At 48.2% G+C, this 22,294-nt stretch overlaps 1 protein-coding gene across 1 annotated transcript in view; it reads right to left on the bottom strand.

Moving 5' to 3' along the window:
- Window positions 1-22,294, bottom strand: part of SMS (spermine synthase) — a 65,976-nt gene that overhangs the window by 19,008 nt on the left and 24,674 nt on the right. Inside the window, exons 2-5 of the mRNA XM_068144783.1 lie at window positions 18,640-18,760; window positions 10,859-10,952; window positions 7,179-7,243; window positions 2,375-2,550 (exon numbers count right to left, since the gene is read on the bottom strand). Of these exons, the coding sequence (XP_068000884.1) occupies window positions 2,375-2,550; window positions 7,179-7,243; window positions 10,859-10,952; window positions 18,640-18,760 (456 nt within the window). The remainder of the gene's footprint in view (window positions 1-2,374; window positions 2,551-7,178; window positions 7,244-10,858; window positions 10,953-18,639; window positions 18,761-22,294) is intronic.

Genomic DNA, 22,294 nt, shown 5'->3' with positions numbered 1-22,294 from the left:
CCCAGAAGCCAAGTAAGTAATAGCATACTTCCCTTCATATGAAGCTAATTGTGACAACACAATCTCATCTTCAGATGAAGCTCTGATGAAAATTTCTGGCTAGGAGCACAGAATACCTCATTTGGGGATTTTCAAACACAATCCTAACTGAATTAGAAAGTACCTTGCTAACAAATTCAGCTAACAATTTTCAGCTGCCACTTCCACTGAAGCTTTCTGCAACTAGAGGGACTAAGAGGTGTTTCTGGAGACTTCAGGAAGCCACAGTCAAACGCCTCAATTACTCTGCCATTAGACTGAGATTAGGAATTCAAGCCATAAAGAGCAACATCCCTCACTTACCTCAGTCAGTACTTTTCCACTTAAGCACTGGGAGATGTTACAAAGTGTATTCCTTGACCCACATTTCATAGAATCAATAAGGTTGGAAAAGACCTCAGGTGCAACCTGTCACCCAACACCTCATGACTACTAAACCATGGCACCAAGGGCTATGCCCAATCCCCTCTTGAACACCTCCAGGGATTCCACTGAAAGAGCAGCAGCCCATCCTCTCCTAAGCTCACTTTCAACAAGAAAAAGACCAGCAGGAACAGAGCACCACACAAAGACTCTCCTATAACGGTTGGGTCACTTTTCTTGTTAAGTTACAGTTCAACTGCACAGTTTAAGTGAGAAGATGCCCACCAGCCAAGCAGCTACACAGTGTAAGAAACAGCTGCCCTGTATCTTACCAAGCAGGTAATGCCCTTAGAGAATTAAAGGAGCAGCAGCAGGGTTATCCCACCCACATCAGTTTCTGTTCCTGACAGGACAAGGAAAACCCAAGTACAAGTTAGAAGACAGAAGGCTGCACCTCAACTTGAGGAGAAAACTTCTCCATTGTGAGGGTGCCAGAGCCCTGGAGCAGGCTGCCCAAAGAGGTTGTGGAGTCTCCTTCTCTGGAGACTTTCAAAACCTGCCTGGATGCATTCCTGTGTGACCTGCCCTAGGTGATCCTGTTCTGGCAGAGGGGTTGGACTTGAACTCCACAGATCCTTCCAACCCCTAACAATCTGTAATTCATTTTTAGAACAACATTTCATTTTGAAGACTGATATAGTAGCTTGTTCTATTATTAAACACAAACCTTCAGGAAGCTGGACCTGCAAGAAAGCTGGGGAGGGACTTTTGAGGGTGTCAGGTAATGATAGGACTAGGAGGGATGGAAAAAAAAAAAATAGAAATGGTTAGATTAAAACTGGATGTTAGGAAAAATTTCTTCCCCATGAGGGTGGTGAGACACTGGCACAGGTTGCCCAGGGATGTGGTGGAAGCCTCCTGCCTGGAGGTTTTTAAGGCCAGGCTGGATGTGAGCAACCTGCTGTAGTGTGAGGTGTCCCTGGCCATGGCAGGGGGTTGGAACTGGATGATCCTTGAGGTCCCTTCCAATCCTAACAGCTCTATGATTCTATGATGTAAGAACTTGACACATCCCAGAGTGTGGCTTTATCTGTAATGGATTTTCCCAGTGACTAGTTTCTGAACTGGGGGGTTTGAACTAGATGATCCTTGAGGTCCCTTCCAACCATAACAATTCTATGACTCTATGTAAATGCCCACATGAAAGAGTAGCTCTGCTAGTTACACTTTGATTTCTATTCTCCTGTGTCAGCTTGCACAGCAAAGATGACCTTAGAAAACTAATAAATCTCTTTTACTTTCAATAACCCATTGGTCACCATTTCTGGTTAAAACACTTTACATACTAGAACAGCTTACATACATGTAGCTTCCAGCATCACAACCACAACCCTTAGCATAGGGGTTGTACCACAGAAAGAAAGCCGACCAACACTTCCTACCACACCTTGAGTCCTGTGTCCAGTTCTGGGCCCCTCAGTTTAAGAAGGACATTGAGATACTTGAACGTGTCCAGAGAAGGGCAACAAGGCTGGGGAGGGGTCTGGAGCACAGCCCTGTGAGGAGAGGCTGAGGGAGCTGGGGTTGTTTCGCCTGGAGAAGAGGAGGCTTAGGGGAGACCTTCTTGCTGTCTACAACTACCTGAGGGGAGGTTGTAGCCAGGTGGGGGTTGGTCTCCTCTCCCAGGCAACCAGCACTGAAACAAGAGGACACAGTCTCAAGCTGTGCCAGGGGAAGTTTAGGCTGGAGGTGAGGAGAAAGTTCTTCACAGTTGTTAGCCATTGGGATGTGCTGCCCAGGGAGGTGGTGGTGGAGTCACCACCCCTGGAGGTGTTCAAGAGGGGACTGGATGTGGCACTTGGTGCCATGGTTTAGTAGTCATGAGGTGTTGGATGACAGGTTGGACTTGATGATCCTTGAGGTCTTTTCCAACATTATTGATTCTATGACACTAAAATGAGATCATACTTACTAACATCCCCACTGAGGATAAGAATATTCCCAAACTGTTTTGAATGCAGGATTTTGATGTTCTGGAAAGGTGAATCCTCATCATAAACAACTTCATCTATGTCGTACTCCACGAGGCGCCCGTCAGCTGTGGGCCAGTACCTGTCTATCACACCTCCTCTCAAAATGGCTGGCAGCCTAGAAAGACAGGAAAAGATAACAAAAGAATTCAGATTTATTTCTTTTAATCCCTCCTAGGCATCCTGGAGATTCACTGGAATCAAACAGCACCAATAAGGGGTATATAGAACAACTTGCAAGACTTAACACTCAAAAGATAAGAAACCCATTATCCATGTATGTTCAATCTAGCATGCTGAAGCACAGATTAAGTATGAGTGGATTTTCCTTATGGAAAAGTTCTACAGCATGCACCAGGACAGGTTAGGGGCTGCCCTGATGGAATGAAGCTCCATGGAGAAAAATCTTGGAGTCCTAGTGGACAGCAAACGCTGCATAGGACAGCAATGTGCCCTTGTGGCCAAGAGAGCCACTGGGATTCTGGGGTGCAGCAAGAAAAGTGTGGCCAGCAGGGCTAGGGGGGTTCTTCTCCCCCTCTGCTCTGCCCTGCTGAGACCACACCTGCAATGCTGTGTCCAGTCTGGGGCTCCCCAGTTCAAGAGAGACAGAGACCTGCTGGAGAGAGTCCAACAGAGAGAGAAGAGAATGATTAGGGGACTTGAGCATCTCCCCTGTGGAGAGAGCCTGAGAGCCCTGGGGCTGTTTAGTCTGGATCTGATCAATGTCTATCAATATCTGAGGGGTGGGTGTCAAGTGGAGGGGGCCAAGCTCTTTTCAGTGGGCAACAGTAATAAGCCAAGGAACAAAGGAGACAAACTTGGAACACAGAAGGTTTCAGTTCAACATGAGGAGAAATTTGCTTACAATGAGGGTGCCAGAGCTCTGGAGCAGGCTGCCCAGAGAGGTTGTGGAGTCTCTTTCTGTGGAGACTTTCCAAACCCACCTGGATGCATTCCTGTGCAGACTACCCTGGGTGCTCCTGCTCTGGCACGGGGGGTGGACTGGATTAACTCCAGAAGTCCCTTCCAACCTCTAATGTTCTGTGAATCTATATAACAGAATCACAGTAATTTACCAGGCCCTGCAGAAGAATTGCTTGTGACTAGGAATGGATACAGTGGAGATACAGAAAACAAGCAGAAAACCACATTCAGCTCCTCTAAGAATGGCACTGCCTTGACAGCAGTGGCTCTCACCCTGATGAAGTTGTACTGAGAGATGTTTGATAATACAGACAGGAAAGACATAGACCTAATGGAGCAGAGCCAGAAGAGGACTACAAAGATGACTGGAGGGGCTGGAACATCTGTGCTACAAGGACAGGCTGAGGGAGCTGGGGTTGCTCAGACTGGAAAAGAGAAGGCTCCAGGAAAATCCAGTAGCGGCCTTTCAGTACCTGAAGGGGCTACAAGAAGGCTGCAGAGGGACTGTTTGCAAAGGCAGCAGTGACAAGATGAGAGGCAATGATTTGAAATTGAAGAGCAGCAGATTTAGATTGGATGTTAGGAACAAGCTCTGCACCATGAAGGTGCTGGAACACCGTAACAGGTTGCCCAGGGAGGTAGTTGAGGCCCCATCCCTGGAGACTTTCAAAGTCAGCCTCAACAAAGCTCTGAGCAACCTGATCTAGTTCATGTCCCTGCTCACATTAAGCGGGGTTTGAAGTAGATGACTTCTGAAAGTCCCTTCCAACCCAAACCATCCTAAGACTCTATGGAAAGTGAACAACTGTAATGTTTCAAACTGAGTCAGGTCACTCTTCAGTAAAATAAGCACACCCCTTGGTAGCAGCTGACAGTTTTCACATGCCTTGAAGAAGTGCTTTCAGCATCTGCAGGGTCTGCACAGATTGTTTTGGTGGGGTTGGGTTGTTGGGGGTCTTTCCTTGTTGTTGTTGGAGGATTTTCTTGGGGGTGGTTTGGATTTTCTTTGGTTGGTTGAGGGCTTTGGGGTTGGTTTGGTGGTTTTTGGTTTGTTTGTTGTTTTCCTGTGGGATTTATTTGGTGGGGGTTGGTTCGTTTGGGCTTTGGTTGGTTGGTTTCGTGGGTCGGTCTTGGTTTTGCAGGGGGGTGTTTGGGTTTTGGTTAGTTTCCCTTCCACATGAAAGTATCTTGGTTCAAATCAGTGCTTCACCTATAAAGTCAACCTGTATTTGATATGGCAGTGAATGATCAAAAGTCGCAGGCACAGACTTCGGATTTCCCCCATCCACATCAGATAATGGTCTCTTCTCCCAGGCACCCAGCACCAGAACAAGAGAACACCATCTCAAGCTGCACCAGGGGAGATTTAGGCTGGAGGTGAGGAGAAAGTTCTTGCCAGCAAGAGAGATTGGCCATTGGAATGTGCTGCCCAGGGACGTGGTGGAGTCACCATCACCAGAGGTGTTTAGGAAGAGACTGGATGGGGTGCTTGGTGCTATGGTTTAGTTGATTAGATGGTGTTGGATGACAGGTTGGATTTGATCTCATATGTCTCTTCCAACCTGGTTAATTCTATTCTAAGGGTGAATGCAGAAGACAGAGCAGCTTCTAAATTGACCAGTGATTCTCAAGGATGATTACAGAAATACTCTCTGCTTTCAGAGAAAGCCACAGGAGGGCAGCACAGGGTGATCAGCTACACAGCAGTCAAGAACAAAACCAGGCAGAAACAACTTTGCCAGCAGCATTAATTCCAGTGGAGATGCATGTGTGAAGCTAACAGAAGGATGCAAAGCAGATTTAAAACAAGAAGTAAAGAGAATGAGGGGTGTGTGACAAGATCCATGCCAGAGCTACTGCTCTAGGGAGTTCAGAAAGAGTTGTTAGCCGTTGGCATGGGCTGCCCAGGGAGGTGGTAGAGTCACCAGCCCTGGGGGTATTCAAGAGGGGACTGGATGTGGCACTTGGTGCCATGGTTTAGTGGTCATGAGGTGTTGGGTGACAGGTTGGACTTGATGGTCTCTGAGGTCTTTTCCAACCTTATTGATTCTATACTAAACTAATCTATCTAGATCACTACCAGCCTTGTGGTGCAGAACTTGTTCCTAACATGCAGTCTAAACCACCTCTTCTCTAACTTCAAACCACTGCCCCTCATCCTAGGCTATGATGCAGCCCTGCCCATGCTTACCATGAGGGTGCTGGAACACTCCAAGAGGTTGCCCAGGGAGGTAGTTGAGGTCCCATCCCTGCAGATCTTCAAGGTCAGCCTCAACAAGGCTCTGAGCAACCTGATCTAGTGGAGGATGTCCCTGCTGACCACAGCAGGCTTGGACTAGATGGCCTTTGGAGGTGCCTTTCACCCGAACCATTCTATGATTCTATGCTTGCCGAAGTCTTTTACTGATTCCTGACACTCAGCTTGGTGCTGGAGCTGTCTCAGTAGTACAGCCCAGCCAAGCAATCATAAGGCTGATACTGACACCAGCCATCATCATCTCTGCTCACCTTGTCTACAAGCTGTGGGATGTGGCCCAGAGGGTATGAATCATGCCCTGGCCTATCCCCCTGCCACCCCTGGTTCCCCACTCCTTCCAGGTCAGTATCTTTTTGCTTCCTGGTTGCATTTTCTCCCACCACTGCAGCAAACTAAAGCAGTAACCCTTGCCCAAAGTACAATACTGAAAAATGAAAGTTAATGATATTGGTACTGGGGCCCAGACTGGGAGTGAGGTAGGGCAGGAGCTTGGGCACCTTCTGGCTGCCATCTGGGTAGCATCATGACAAACCGGGGATTTTCTTAGCAACACTGCTCTTCTGGAAAGAGATAAACCTTGAAGTTAAGTTATTGTGTGAAAACAGTAAAGAGAAAACTCGAGGGGATCCTTAGAGCAACCTTCCAGTACCTGAAGGAACCCACACAAGGCTGGAGAGGGACTTTTCATCAGGGTATCCAGCAACAGGACAAGAGGGGATGGTTGGAAGCTGAGGAGAGTAGGTTTAGACTGTATCTTATGAAGAAGTTCTTCAGTGCAAGAGTGGTGAGATTCTGGAATGGGCTGCCCAGGGATGCTGTGGATGCCTCTCCTCCCTGGGGGTGTTCCAAGGCCAGGCTGGATAAGGCCTTAAGCAGCCAAGTCTAGGTGAGGGGTTGGAGTAGATGATCTGAGGTCCCTTGCAGAAACTCACATGCTAAGACTGCTCTGTGGTAAAAGCTAAACAACTTAAGTCACATGTAGTTAGGATTTAGACACAATGTCATGGAAATATCGGAGAGAGAGAAGCTCCAGTTTCAGAAGCCTGCATTTCATGTTGTGAGGGACTTATGCTCAGTTGTAGAACGACACACTTCTAAGAACCATAGAGTTCAAACAGAATGATTTCCCTAGCTTATCCCAATCCCAAGTCTCATGAAATTCAGGATTATCTTACAGTTTTTGATCTCTCAAGGAAAAAAGGGAAGAGAATGAGAATTCTTCAGCTTTATCTCTCTTTTTTTCCTCTTGATAAATTTATTTTTAGTTACAACTGTGACATTCAATTAGGTGGTGAAAATGTCCTAGTTGGTATGACACCAAAAGGAAAATAAAAATAAGATTAATCTGTCACAAAAATACAGCTCCTGGAGGATTTCTATGACTCTATGATGTTAGAAACCTCCTGGGATCTTCAATAAAAACAATTTGACAAGACAGGGGAAATTTCACATGCATAAAGTCATACTCCAGGGCTATTCCCTGCGGTACAGCAAAGCATCATTTGCTTATTCTCTCCAGCAGGCACACAGACAAGCCACAGGCAGAAGCAGATGTGCAAACTTACCTTTTCACCCTTTTTATGTTACCATGGAACAATTCTTTCATTCTTTCTTCTACTTTGTTTAGAAGCTGAAAGAAAAAACAAAACAACAGTCAGGAGGTGGAATTTATAGGTGATCACTTTGTGTAAAGTTTCTGTTAGATTAGGCTACTTGGAAGGCAATAAAATACAGCATCTGCACTGCAAGGCTTTGAAATGTAACATTAGAAGCCTATGAATAATTAGCTGCTTGCCTTACCCCCTTTACTAGCAAGAATGAGTGTACTGGAGCAGCTGTCATCACTGCCTTTTGCTGTCCTGCAGGGTAACACAACCAGACCTTTCAGGCACAGCCAAAGAGGGAAGACGAGAACCCTGTAAGGTTTAATTCATGCCAATGCAGTGGCCTATTTCCCTGCAATATCTAGTTCACACATTGCATTGGCTTGGAAGAAACCCTCCAAAACTTCCTCCTCCAAATGGTAGAGGAACCAACAAGAAATGGTGCTATGCTGGACCTTGTTCTCACCAACAGGGAAGGGCTGGTAAGCAATGTGAGGCTCATAGACGGCCTTGGCTGCAGTGACCATGAAGCAGTTGAATTTAATCTCCTCAGGGCAATCAGGAGGAAGTATTCCAAGCTCACGACCCTAGACTTTAGGCATGCAGATTTTGATCGCTTCAGGGATCTGCTAGCCAAAGTGTCGTGGGACAAAGCCCTGAAGGGAAGAGGGACCCAGGACAGCTGGTCAGTATTCAAGGACCACCTCCTCTGTGTCCAGGAGCTCTGTATACCAACAAAGAGAAAAGCAGGGAAGAATGCTAGGAGGCCTGCCTGGATGGGCAAGGAGCTACTGGACACACTATTACTTAAAAGGAAACTCTACAGGAAGTGGAGGGAAGGACAGCTAGAACAGGGGGGAGATAAGGAAGCTGCCCGAGCAGCAAGAGTCCTGGTTAGGAAAGCCAAAGCAGAGTTTGAGTTGAATCTAGCCAGGGAGATTAAAGGGAACACTAAGAACTTTTACAGGTATATTAATGGGAAGAAGACGACTAGGGAAGGTGTGGGCCCCCTCAGAAAGGAAAATGGTGACATGGTCACAAGTGATGAGGAAAAGGCTGAGGTACTTAATAACTTCTTTACCTCAGTCTTCACTGCAAGGGCCTCTAGCCACACTCCTGATGTTATGGAAGTCAAAGCCAGGGACAGGGAGGAAGAACTGCCCATTGTAAGTGCAGATCAGGTTCGTGATCATCTGAAGAACCTGAAAGTGTTCAAGTCCATGGGACCCGACGGGATACACCCACGGGTACTGAGAGAACTGGCAGATGAGGTTGCTGAACCCCTCTCTATTATATTTCAAAAGTCATGGCAGTCTGGTGAAGTCCCCACAGACTGGAAAAGGGGAAACATTGCCCCCATCTTCAAAAAGGGTAAGAAGGAGGAACCAGGGAACTACAGGCCAGTCAGTCTCACCTCTGTGCCTGGAAAGATCATGGAGCAGATCCTCCTGGAGTCACTACTCGCTCAAAAGAATAGTGAAGAGGCGATTGGGAGCAGTCAGCATGGCTTTGCCAAGGGCAAATCCTGCCTGACCAACCTGGTGGCCTTCTATGAGCAGGTGACAAAATTAATAGATGAGGGGTGAGCAACTGATGTCATTTACCTGGACCTGAGCAAAGCCTTCGACACTGTCCCGCACCACATCCTGGTCTCCAAACTGGTGACACATGGGTTTGATGGGTGGACCACTAGATGGATAAGGAACTGGCTTGATGGCCGCACCCAAAGAGTGGCTGTCAATGGCTCCATGTCCCAGTGGAGGCCAGTGACAAGTGGAGTCCCTCAGGGATCAGTCCTGGGACCTGTCTTATTCAACATCTTTGTGGGGGACATGGACAGTGGCACTGAGTGCACCCTCAGCAAGTTTGCTGACGACACCAAGCTGTGTGGTGCAGCAGACACGCTGGAGGGAAGGGAGGCCATCCAGAGGGACCTTGACAGGCTGGAGAGGTGGGCACAAGCCAACCTCATGAGGTTCAACAAGAGCAAGTGCAGGGTCCTGCATCTGGGTCGAGGCAATCCCAGGCACAAATACAGGCTGGGCAGTGACTGGCTGGAAAGTATCCCTGAGGAGAGAGACTTGGGGGTGCTGGTGGACAAAAAGCTCAACATGAGCTCTCAATGTGCTCTTGCAGCCCGCAAAGCCAATCAGATCCTGGGCTGCATCAGGAGAAGTGTGGCTAGCAGGTCGAGGGAGGTGATCCTCCCCCTCTACTCAGCCCTGGTGAGACCCCACCTGGAGTACTGTGCCCAGTTCTGGAGCCCCTATTACAAGAGGGATGTGGAGGTGCTGGAAGGTGTCCAGAGAAGGGCCACAAGGATGATCAGAGGGCTGGAGCACCTCTCCTATGAGGGCAGACTGAAGGAGTTGGGGCTGTACAGTCTGCAGAAGAGAAGGCTCCGAGGTGACCTAATTGTGGCCTTCCAGTATCTGAAGGGGGCCTACAGGAAGGCTGGGGAAGGACTTCTCAGGATCTCAGGTAGTGATAGGACTAGGGGGAATGGAATGAAGCTGGAGGTGGAGAGATTCAGGCTAGATGTGAGGAGGAGGTTCTTCACCATGAGAGTGGTGAAACCCTGGAATGTGTTGTCCAGGGAGGTGGTCGAGGCCCCTGTCCCTGGGGGTGTTTAAGAGCAGGCTGGATGAGGCTCTGTCCAGCCTGATCTGATGTGGGGTGTCCCTGCCCATGGAAGGGGGGTTGGAACTGGATGATCCTTGTGGTCCCTTCCAACCCTGAATGAAACTATGAAACTAAAGGTCTTCTTGTCCAAACCCCCTGCAGTCAGCAGGGACACCTCCAACTAGATCAGGCTGTCAGGGTCACACTGAGTCTGGTCTTGCATGTCTCCAAGGACAAGGCTGCAACCACACCCCTGGACACCCTGTTCCAGTATTTCATTCTCATTATAAAGACCTAACATCCAACCTGAATCTACCCTGCTTCAGTTTAAAACCACTGTCTCCAACTTGGCACACTAAAAGGGAACCAGGAACCACATCTCATTCCTTAGGGGCTCATGGGCTTCTCCCCAACCCCTCACTGGGCTGGAGGTGACTGCTAAGACCTCCAAAAGCCAAAGAGCACCTGAAACTACCTGAGCTCCCCAGTAAAGTTACTGCTGGACCAAGAGAATTTAATTTTGTCCAGGGCAGAGCTGTAGGACCATCCCCAGCCTGCCCAACTGCATTGGACACTTCTGGCCCTTCAATGGCAGAAAACAATTCCTGTAGCCTTCACACCAGGGAAGAAATTCTTTTTCTCTGTGGGGCAGAAGTTTGAGTACTGAGGCTCCCCATCTCTCAAGTAAGTGAGTAAAAAGTAACAGTCACACACTAATACACAAGGTTGTGTGCTAAACATCACTTCTCATTGCCCTGGGTACCTAGAGACATCTAAGCACTAACTAAGGCAGCTATGTTTTCACAGCAGAGCACATTAGCCCAGGGTATGCAAAAGAGTGTGCACACCTACAGCTAACTACTACAAGTGTTACTACTCCTCATTTGCAAGAATTCAGGTTTGATACTTCCTAAAAAAAAAAAATCTTAAAACTACTTCAAAACTCTTTTGCCAAGCTATGCTTGGATAAGCCTGCAGAAAAGGGACTCTTCATGCAGTGTGCTGAGCATCAGCCATACCTTATCAACTTCTTCTCTTCCTTTCACATGGTCACTGTAGCTCTGCAGGTCCACCAACACCAATCCATGAGGGTGAATTCTCAAATTGGCAAAGCTACAAAGGGAAGAGACAGACAGGGACTTTATGATCACAGGATGTCAGGGGTTGGAAGGGACCCAAAGAGATCGAGTCCAACCCCCCTGCCAGAGCAGGGCCATAGAATCCAGCTCAGGTCACACAGGAACACATCCAGACAGGGCTGGAAAGTCTCCAGGGGAGGAGGCTCCACAACCTCTCTGGGCAGCCTGCTCCAGTGTTCTGTGACCCTCACAGTGAAGAAGTTCCCCCTTGTGTTGAGATGGAACCTCCTGTGCTGCAGCTTACATCCATTGCTCCTTGTCCTATCACAGGGTGCAACTGAGCAGAGCCTGTCCCCTCCCTCTTGACCCCCAGCCCTCAGATATTTATAAACATTGATTAAATCCCCTCTCAGTCTTCTCTTTCCCAGACTAAAGAGCCCCAGGGCTCTCAGCCTCTCCTCATCAGGCAGTCTCCAGTCCATTCAGCATCCCTGTAGCCCTTTGCTAGACCCTCTAAACCACATCCCTGTCCCTCTTGAACTGGGGAGCCCAGACCTGAATGTAGTACTCAAGATAAGGTCTCAGCAGGGCAGAGTAGAGGGGGAGGAGAACCTCCCTGGATTTGCTGGACACTCAAAAAAAAAGTAGAGTGTGAAGAAAGAAAAGTCTGAAACAAGTTACATTAAACTTGGAACACAAGCTTCTTTTCCAGCCATCTGTAAGTGTTGTCAGTGCCAGCTCCAGTCTTCCCCTGCAAGTCACCAAGCAGCAGTGTTGCAAGAGCATGGCAGTCACTACATAGCTAATAAAAACAGCATGGCAGTGAAACAAGATGTTTAAACCAGAGGAACTATGGTATGAGGGGAAAGCTTACTCCCTACTAGTCATAGAATCACAGGATTGTCAAGGTTGGAAGGGACCTCAAGTTTCATCCAGTTCCAACCCCCCTGGGCAGGGACACCTCACACTACAGCAGGTTGCTCATAGCCACATCCAGCCTGGCTGCAAAAACCTCCAGGGATGAGGCTTCCACCACCTCCCTGGGCAACCTGTGCCAGTGTCTCATGGGGAAGAACTTCTTCCTAACATCCAATCTAAATCTCCCCTCCTCTAGCTTGGATCCATTCCCCCAAGTCCTATCACTACCCAACACCCTAAATGTCCCTCCCCAGCTTTCTTGTAGCCCTCTTCAGATACTGGAAGGCCATAAGCAGGTCTCCTTGGAGCCTTCTCCCCTCCAGACTGAACAACTAACTTTCTCAGCCAGCCCTCACAGGAGAGGTGCTCCAGCCCTCTGATCATCCTCATGGTCACAGCTCTTTAAAGAGGGCCTGCTTGAATAGTTGTGCTGTGTTGGCTTGATTTTAACTGAAAGAAAGCCTCAAGAGAACTGGACACTCTCCTTCCTCTGTATCTTAAAACACAATACATCTTTATAGCAACTACTCACAGAGGACCCATTCAAAGCTGAATAAAAATTTAGGAGAAAGAAACAATAACTGCCCCAGAGCAAATCACATCTTTGGCAAAGAAATCACAGCAGCAAATTCTTGTTGATGAACATAGATGCAAGGCAGACAAAGCTTCAGCTGGATGTTGTATTTATTGCAAGGAACAGTTCGAGAACAAAGAGCAAGGCTTCAGCATACTAGGTGTTGGGTAGACAAAGGACCTTCTAGCCTTTGCAACAAGCAAAAGAAAAGATAAGGACTAGAAAGAAGGCCAAAATAAAATCAAAACAGAGTAGCAGTGGTGATATCTTTCCCACACTGGGGAAGGGAGAAGAAACAACAAACAGAAAAGCTACAAGGGGATTACATAAAAGAAGGGAGGAAAAGTATACACTGGAAGTAGAGGGCAGAGGAGGGAATGGGAACAGAAGAATCAAGCAAAGATAAGAGTATTCAGGAGTGGCTGTCTCTTACTACAACACTGAGAATCTCCAGTGAGATACAGTTCTGTGAATGTCCCTTTCTTTCCTTCTCTGCTCTTATCCCACTCAGCCTCAAAGGCAAAACACAAAGCAACTCTTGTTGAAACAAAGTTCAGCTGACCTCTCATCTTCCCACTGCTCCTACCTTTTCTTTTTGTCCCAGAGCTCCTTTCCTAAACTATCAGCCTCAAAAAGGAACTCTACCTCTTCACGGTGGGAACTGCTGTGGCCAGCAGATATCCTTAGCTGTACTCAGCAAAACCCAAATATTCTGCAAGTGTTATCTGAAAACTGTAAATATTTAACAGTAAAAAGATCAAATGAAACTCACTGAAGTGATTTCAGAGTATAAACAGTCTGTTGGCTCTGGACAGCAGTGGTTTGTAGTGCTGAAGAGTTAAGGAAGGACTGACAAAGAAACCAGGGGGAAACTCACTTCTCAGAATCACAGAATGTTAGAGGTTGGAAAGGATGTTGAAGGATCACTCAGGCCAACTCCCCTGCTTGAGCAGGAGCACCTAAAGCAGCTCACACAGGAGCACATCCAGGTGGGTTTTGAATGTCACCAGAGAAGGAGACTCCACAACCCTCCTGGGCAACCTGCGCCAGGGCTCTGGCACCCTCACAGGGAAAGGTTTTCCTCATGTTCACGTGGGACCTCCTCTGCTCCAGATTGCACCCATTGCCCCTTGTCCTGTCATTGGACATCCCTGAGAAGACTGTTAAACAATGAAGAGAATCACAGGATGGTCTGGGTTGGAAGGGACCTCCAAAGGTCATCCAGCCCAACCTCCTCTGCAACCAGCAGGGGCATCCTCAACCAGATCAGATTGCTCAGAGCCTTCAGCCTCACCTTGAACACTTCCAGGGATGGGGACTGCCTGAGTTTTTCCATCTATGAAAATGCATCCAGAAGTTTACTTCAAAATCCAAATGAGGAGAAAGCAAAAAAACCACACCACATATGGAAATGAAGTTTTCTCCAAGAGGTTCCCCCTCCTGCATCTTGTCTTACTGAAACATTTAATCCCAGTTTTCAAAATGAAACATTTGGCACACCTTTGGGGGGTGTGCTTGCATACCCTTTGATAAAAGCAGCAAGTAAAGAGAGCTCAGTGAGGGATCCTTTTCCTTAGGAAATAAAATCTGCATGTGAAAAGCAGCTCCCTGCTAACAAGGCTCCACTTTCTTGCTGTACCTGTTGTGTACCTGCCAGGTCTTCCAGGGCAGTGCGCTCAAAGCTTTTTGTGGTTGCATGAAAACAAGTCTCAAGTGCAGAAACAATTCAGAATGGAGCACAGAATCACAGAATTGTTAGGGTTAGAAGGGACCTCAAGGGTCATCCAGTTCCAACCCCCCTGCCATGGGCAGGGACACCTCACACTACAGCAGGTTGCTCACAGCCACATCCAGCCTGGCCGCAAAAACCTCCAGGGATGAGGCTTCCACCACCTCCCTGGCCAACCTCTGCCAGTGTCTCACCACCCTCATGGGGAACAACTTCTTCCTAACATCCAATTTGAACCTACCCATTTCTAGTTTTGTTCCATCCCCCCCCAGTCCTATCACTCCCTGACACCCTCAAAAGTCCCTCCCCAGCTCTCTTGCAGGTCCCTTTCAGATACTGGAAGGCCACAATTAGGTTTCCTCAGAGCCTCCTCTTCTACAAACTCCAACTCCCACAGTCTACCCTCATAGGAGAGGTGCTGCAGCCCTATAATCTTGAGTGCTGCATCTTATAGAATGGTTTAGGCGGGAATAGGCCTTGAAGATACCTAGTCTCAATTCAGAATGGAGCACAGAATCATAGAATTGTTAGGGTTGGAAGGGACCTCAAGGATCAGCCAGTTCTAACCCCCCTGCCATGGGCAGGGACACCTTCTACTAGAGCAGCTTACTCAAGGTCTCATCCAACCTGGCCTCAAACTCCTCCAGGGAGGGGGCAACCACCACCTCCCTGGGCAACCTGTTCCAATGTCACCACCCTCACTGGAATGAATTTCTTCCTCATCTCCAGTCTAAACCTGCCCTCCTCAAGCTTCAATCCATTCCCTGTCATCCATCTTGCCACCTAAACAACTGGAAGGACCAAAATGTCAGGAAATAATTTTTCATTTGTGCACGTGGGATTTAACTGTTTGAAACAGAGGGTTTGGATGAGCATCCTCTTTAGAGGGAACCACAAGCAGAGAGATCAACATATTCTAAACAACAAATGGGTATCTTACCTTAGTTACCTGTGCTAAGTAAGAAACCCTGCAACCCCACACATGAGAGAAGGCATTTCCCACTGCTGCACCCCCAAAATTAAACAGCTAGGTACACACAAACATCTCTTCAAAGCTTTCATCTGCTGACAAACTGAGTAACCAGAAAATAATTCAAGTATTTAAGAGCCAGCCTGCCAACAAAAACAGCTGCCCAATTACTCAGGAGGGAGGAAACAAAGACCTGCTTATAGTGGAAAATCCCAAAATGCAGAATACTCTCTCTTTTAAATGCTCTTCATCTTAATTAGAGTATTTAAGGGACCTTAAGTAATAAGCAGCCACAATTTATCCACCACACCATGACTGCTGTTCTCTTTTCTACCACACAAGGTAATTAAGCCAATGAAAGCTAGCAGGGTTCTAAACTGTTGCTGGTTCTTAGCAACTGCTTCCAAACCTCCATCACATTTTTTTGTCTTCTAGGTAAGCTACATGAATAAGCATTTCAGCCTGCAACAAAAGAGCTGAGGAAAGCTCATCCTCCTCCTTTAAAACATGCTGACTAGCACATAGTGTGGCTAGTAAAAGACTAACAAAGTAAACACACCCCTCCCTTCGTGCTGTTAGCGTTCCTCACCACCTCAGTGACACACACACCGACTTCAACTGGATAAATCTGGCACTGTGGTGAACAGTGAAGTCAAATGCCAGCAGGATTACACTTCTCTAAACAAGGCTTCAGACACAAGCTAAAAATGGAGATGTATAAGGAAGGACAAAGCTTTTCCAACAGACAATCTTCTGCTGTAGAGAGAAAGACTCCAAGCTCCAGGTTTTGTGGGTTTCTAAAGACTTCTCAGAGAGAACCCTACAAACAGGGGGAGCAGGGATGCACAAGGAACCAGAAAAACCCTGGTGGCTGTAGGCAGGATCAGAAGAGTACTTGGTCACAAACAGTGATGCTATTGAAATTCAGCATTAGTTGAGGAGATGCTTAATCTCCAAAGGCTAGCTTGAAATTTCTCCCCACCCTCGACTCAATGACTTGAAACCTGTTAAGATATACTGGGCCCTATGACTCTGTACAAAGGATCATACACATTAAAAGAGATAGAGACTTCCCATTCCTAAAATTAGCTGTCCAGTCTTAGCCAGAGTAACTGATGCTTCAGTAAAAGCATGCTGCTTCAGGTGACCCTTGAATGCATTCTAAAATAGAATCATAGAATTGTCAGGGTTGGAAGAGACCTCAAGGATCATCTACTGCCAACCCCCCGGACATGGCCTGGGACACCTCACACTACAGCAGGTTGCTCACAGCCACATCCAGCCTGACTGCAAAAACCTCCAGGCAGGAGGCTTCCACCACCTCCCTGGGCAACCTGTGCCAGTGTCTCAACACCCTCATGGGGAACAACTGAAAACACAAAGCCCATAAAAAACATGACTGCTGGAGTCTCAAAATTCAGAGGAAGAGTTCCTGCCCTGCATGTGCTACTGACTCATACAGCACTTGGGTAAGGAGGCTGCAAAGGCACAGAAGTATATATCCATCCCCACCACTACAGAGAGACTTGAGTGGCTCAAGGGAGCTATTTCCCACCCAGCTCTACACTCTTGTGTTGACAACCCCATTATTAAACGTTTCAAGATGAACTTCCCTCAATTAGGTCCTTTGTCAGAGTGAATCACAAAGTAAATGGACCAGGTAGAGTGGACTCGTGACTTTTGCTTGCTTAGCTTCAGACAAAGGAGAAGAGGGTTCTGGTGCTTTGGTAATGACAACAGGAAAGCGTGGTTTAATCCCTAGATCAGCTCCAATTCCTTCAACAGCCACACACTGGGCTGTTCACAGCATCACAGAATCATAGAACTCTTAGGGTTGGAAGAGACCCCAAGGAGCAGCCAGTCCCAAACCCCCTGCCATGGGCAGGGACACTTCACACTACATCAGTTTGCTCACAGCCACATCCAGCCTAGCTACAAAAACCTCCAGGGATGAGGCTTCCACCACCTCCCTGGGCAACCTCTGTCAGTCTCTCACCACCCTCATGGGGAAGAGCTTCTTCCTGACATCCACAGCCCCAACTCTCTCAATCTGTCTCTATATCAGAGCAACTCCAGCCCTCTGCTCATCCTCGTGGCCCTTCTCTGGACACCTTCCAGCACCTCCAGATCCTTCCTGTAATAGAGGCTCCAGAGCTGGACACAGTGCTCCAGCTGGGGTCTCAGCAGAGTGGAGCAGAGGGGGAGAATCACCTCCCTGAACCTGCTGGCTATGCTTCTCTTGCTGCAGCCCAGGCTCTGCTTGGCTCTCTGGGCTGCAAGTGCACACTGCTGGCTCATGTTGAGCTTCTCATCCACCAGCACCCCCAAGGCCTTTTCTTCAGGGTTGCTCTTAAGCCAGTCTCTGCCCAGCCTGTATCAGTGTTTGGGACTGCCCCAATCAAGACGCAGGGCCTTGCATTTGGTCTTGTGTCATCAGCAGTGCCCAGATTTCAAACAATCTGTAGCATAGGGCACACTGCAAGCTACTGGGATTATCTCTGCAGACTTTGGAGTGTAGACACAGTTTAGCAACCTGTCACTATCTCATCTCAAACATTTTTCATGGGATTAGTACCCAGCTTGTTACATCTCTTGTGCATCTTTGTCTTGTACTGGCTCAGTCACCTTTGGCTGGTTAAAAATACGTTTGCTCATATTCACAAAACCCCTGCTCATGAACAGCACCAACTCTCACATCATGATAGGACAAGAGGAAATAGATTGAAGCTTGAGAAGGGCTGATTTAGACTGGAGATCAGGAAGAAGTTCTTCCCCATGAGGTTGGTGAGACATTGGAAGAGGTTGTCCAGGGAGGGTGTGGTTGCCCCCTCCCTGGAGATGTTCAAGGCCAGGTTGGATAAGGTCTTGAGCAACCTGATCTAGTGTAAGGTGTCCCTGCCCGTGGCAGGGGGTTGGTACTGGATGATCCTTGAGGTGCCTTGCAGCCTAAATCATTATCTAAGATGGAGCACTGAAGATTAGGGGGCTGCATCTTCTCTCCTATGAGGACAAACTGAGGGAGTTGGGGTTGTTCACTCTGGAGAAGAGAAGACTCTGAGGAGACCTCCTTGTGGCTTTCCAGTATCTGAAGGGGGCTGCAAGAAAGCTGGGGAGGGACTTCTGAGGGTGTCAGGGAGTGATAGGACTGGGGGGAATGGAAAGTAAATTAGAAATGGGTATATTCAGATTGGATGTTAAGAAGAAGTTCTTCCCCATGAGGGTGGTGAGACACTGGAACAGGTTGCCCAGGGAGGTCATGGATGCTCCCAGTCAAATGTGGAAGGGTTAGCCCTGATAAGACACTGCACAGTGTTACTACATCAATATAGCCCAGAGTGAGCAATGCAACTCTCTGATACCCACACTGCAAGATGATACAGACAAGATTATCAGCATTCTGAACCTAGCCACTTCAGACAGAGGCTAGTAAATTAACACCTTTGAAGGAGATCAGATATAGGGAGAAAAATAATTGTAAGGTAGGACAGAGGGGACAGAATCCAACAGGGAGGAAAAGGAAAACCACTCACCTGCCATTTTTTTGAATATAGGTTGCTAAATAGCCATGATCTTCCCAGTTATGAACTGTTTCTGTCATTCCCTGCTCCTGAAAAATGGGCTGTAGAGCTTTAAGAACAGCATTGCAATCAGCTGTGAGATTAAGAGAGAGGAAAAAAATTATTAGTAAGCATCTTCCACTCAAATCACTTCTGGATTGGGTGAGGTTTTTTGGGTTGGGTGGGGTTGGAGGGGGGAAGGTTTGGGGGTTTGCTTGGTTGAGGATTTTTTGGGTTTTGTTTCTTTCTTACCAAAAGGCTGAACAGTTTTTGCTGGCAGCCTGGAGTACAGAACACAGAATTAACCATGCAGGAAAAGACCTTTGAGATCATCAAGTCCAACCTATCACCCAACACCATCTAATCAACTAAACCATGGCACCAAGTGCCTCATCCAGGCTGCTCTTAAACACCTGCAGGGATGGTGACTCCACCACCTCCCTGGGCAGCACATTCCAATGGCCAGTCTAGATAGAATAGAATAGAATTAACCAGGTTGGAAAAGACCTTTGAGATCATCGAGTCCAGCCTATCATCCAACACCATCTAATCAGCTAAACCATGGCACCAAGCACCTCATCCAGGCTCTTTTTATCACAGTATCACTTAGGTTGGAAAGGTTGGACTCATCCTCGAGGTCCTATCAACACAGACCTCATGACTAGACCATGGCACCAAGTGCCACGTCCAATCTCCCCTTGAACGCCTCCAGGGTCGATGACTCAACCACCTCCCTGGGCAACCCGTTCCAATGCCGAATGACTCGCTCGGTGAAGAACTTCCTCCTCACCTCTGAACCTCCCCTGGCGCAGCTTGAGACTGTGTCCCCTTGTTCTGGTGCTGGGTGCCTGGGAGAAGAGGCCAACCCCTTCCTGGCTACAACCACCCTTCAGGTAGTTGTAGAGGGCAATGAGGTCACCCCTGAGCCTCCTCTTCTCCAGGCTAAACAACCCCAGCTCCCTCAGCCTCTCCTCATAGGGCTTGTGTTCAAGGCCTCTCCCCAGCCTTGTTGCCCTTCTCTGGACACGCTCAAGTGTCTCAATGTCCTTCTTAAACTGAGGGGCCCAGAACTGGACACAGGACTCAAGGTGCGGCCTAACCAAAGCAGAGTACAGGGGCACAATGACCTCCCTGCTCCTGCTGGCCACACTATTCCTAATGCAGGCCAGGATGCTATTGGCCCTCCTGGCCACCTGGGCACACTGCTGGCTCATATTCAGGTGGCTGTCGATCAGCACCCCCAGGTCCCTCTCTGTTTGGGAGCTCTCCAGCCACTCCGACCCCAGCCTATAGCTCTGCATGGGATTGCCGTAGCCAAAGTGCAGCACTCGGCACTTGGACTTGTTGAAAGCCATCCCATTGGACTCTGCCCATCTGTCCAGTCGGTCGAGGTCCCTCTGCAGAGCCTTTCTACCCTCTAACTGACTAACATCTGCCCCTAACTTGGTGTCATCTGCAAACTTGCTGATGACTGACTCTACCCCTTCATCCAGATCATCAATGAGTATGTTGAAGAGGACAGGGCCCAGCACTGATCCCTGGGGGACACCACTGGTGACTGGCCTCCAGCTGGATGTGGCACCGTTCACTACCACTCTCTGGGCCTGGCCCTCCAGCCAGTTCCTAACCCAGCACAGAGTGTAATGGTCCAATCCATGTGCTGACAGCTTAGCCAGCAGTTTGCTGTGGGGGATGGTGTCAAAGGCCTTGCTGAAGTCCAGGTAGACCACATCCACAGGCCTCCCCACATCCACCAGACGGGTCACCTGATCATAGAAGGAGATCAGGTTGGAGAGGCAGGATCTGCCCTTCCTGAATCCATGTTGGCTGGACCTGAGCCCTTGGCCATCCTTCAGGTGCGCAGTTATTGCCGCCAGGATAATCTGCTCCATCACTTTCCCTGGCACTGAGGTCAGGCTGACCGGCCTGTAGTTTCCAGGTTCCTCCACCCGACCCTTCTTGTGGATGGGGACCACGTTGGCCAGTTTCCAGTCATCTGGGACCTCACCTGTGAGCCAGGACTGGAGGAAAATGATGGAGAGTGGCCTAGCTAGCACATCTGCCAGCTCCCTCAGCACCCTAGGATGGATCCCATCTGGTCCCATGGACTTGTGAATATCCAAGTGGCTCAGCAGGTCCCGAACTAACTCCTCATGGATTTCCGGGGCATTACACTGCTCCCCGACCCCATCGCCCAGCTCCGGAGGCCACTCGTCCTGAACTCCTGCCTTGCTGTTAAAAATTGAGGCAAAGAAGGTGTTCAGGACCTCAGCTTTCTCCTCATCCTCAGTCACTGCGTTCCCCTCCAGGTCCACTAGGGAGTGCAGGTTCTTCCTGCCCCTCTTCTTATTGTTAATATATTTACAAAAATGCTTTTTATTGTCTTAAAAAATGCTTTTTATTGTCTCTCTTTCTGGGAAGAACTTCTTCCTACCATCCAGCCTAAACCTCCCCTGGTGCAGCTTGAGACTGTGTCCTCTTGTTCTGGTGCTGGTTGTCTGGGAGAAGCGACCAACCCCCACCTGGCTACAACCTCCCTTCAGGTAGCTGTAGGCAGCTGAGCCTCTTCTTCACCAGGCTGAAAAGTGGTTTTGCTTCCCATGCTGAATGACTGTGGTGGCTTTGTTTATATGTCAATAACTTAAGCAAGGTTTCAAGCCTGTCAGAGGAATCACCTGGCACAGCCACATTATGAACAGTTTATAACCTCAGTGCTGAAGTATTTGGTAATTTCCCCTGCCTTGACCTATTAAGGAGTTATTCCCAAGGGAATTTTGTTCTCCTCCTTGCCCCTAAATTCATATACCTTGGAAAGCAGTTAAGTGTAGCCTGCAGGCATAATGAGCAACGGTTTCCAGGCCTGGACTGATTTGTACAAGCTTCAAAGAAATGAACCCCCCAAAAAATCTATACCAATAACAAAGATCAGTTCCTCTACCATCACTAAACCCCACAGTAGACTTTCTACCTTCCCTATTTGTGCAAATTATGAAGACAGGAAGCTTTTCTACCTGCTATCCAGCATTGGTTAGGTACCAACCACCACAGCGCAGGCAGTAATTGAGGCTCAAAACATTTCTGCTTAGTAGCTAACTCTGGTCACAGTGGTTAGTTAGTGGGCTGACAAATCAAGCCAACATGGTTTTGGAAGATCAAAAAGCACAAAAAGAAATGGGATCATAATTAGAGCCACAGTTCTTGAACTGGTTCTAGCCTCTGTGGCTTTGCACTGGGAGAGGAACTTTGCACGGCTCGCTTTAAACACGCAGCTTTGGGGCATGCATCAACACTTGCTGGAGGAAGGTAGAAGCAGCTGTTCCCAAGCCTGAACATTCACACCAATCTTTGTCACTTCAGGTAATGTGGTGACCTCCTCTGGCTTGGCATTGGCTTCCTTGGCTCACACTGCTTTATCTTCTGCCTCAGCTTTTACAGAACTCCTGCTCATTTCCTTCCCTCACACATTTATGTTATCATCACAGCATCACTAAATGCATGCCATACCCTTTCACACCAACATAGCATAGAATTGTCAGGGCTGGAAGGGACCTCAAGGATAACCTAGTTCCAACCTGCTGCCATGGGCAAGGACACCTCACACTACAGCAGGCTGCTCACAGCCACATCC

This window comes from Melanerpes formicivorus, unplaced genomic scaffold (genome assembly GCF_026170545.1).
Source record: "Melanerpes formicivorus ecotype bairdi unplaced genomic scaffold, bMelFor1.0.p_v2 SCAF_11, whole genome shotgun sequence".
Lineage (NCBI taxonomy): Eukaryota > Metazoa > Chordata > Aves > Piciformes > Picidae > Melanerpes > Melanerpes formicivorus.
The sequence above is the reverse complement of the archived record's forward strand: the minus strand, read 5'-3'. Positions and strand labels throughout refer to the sequence as shown.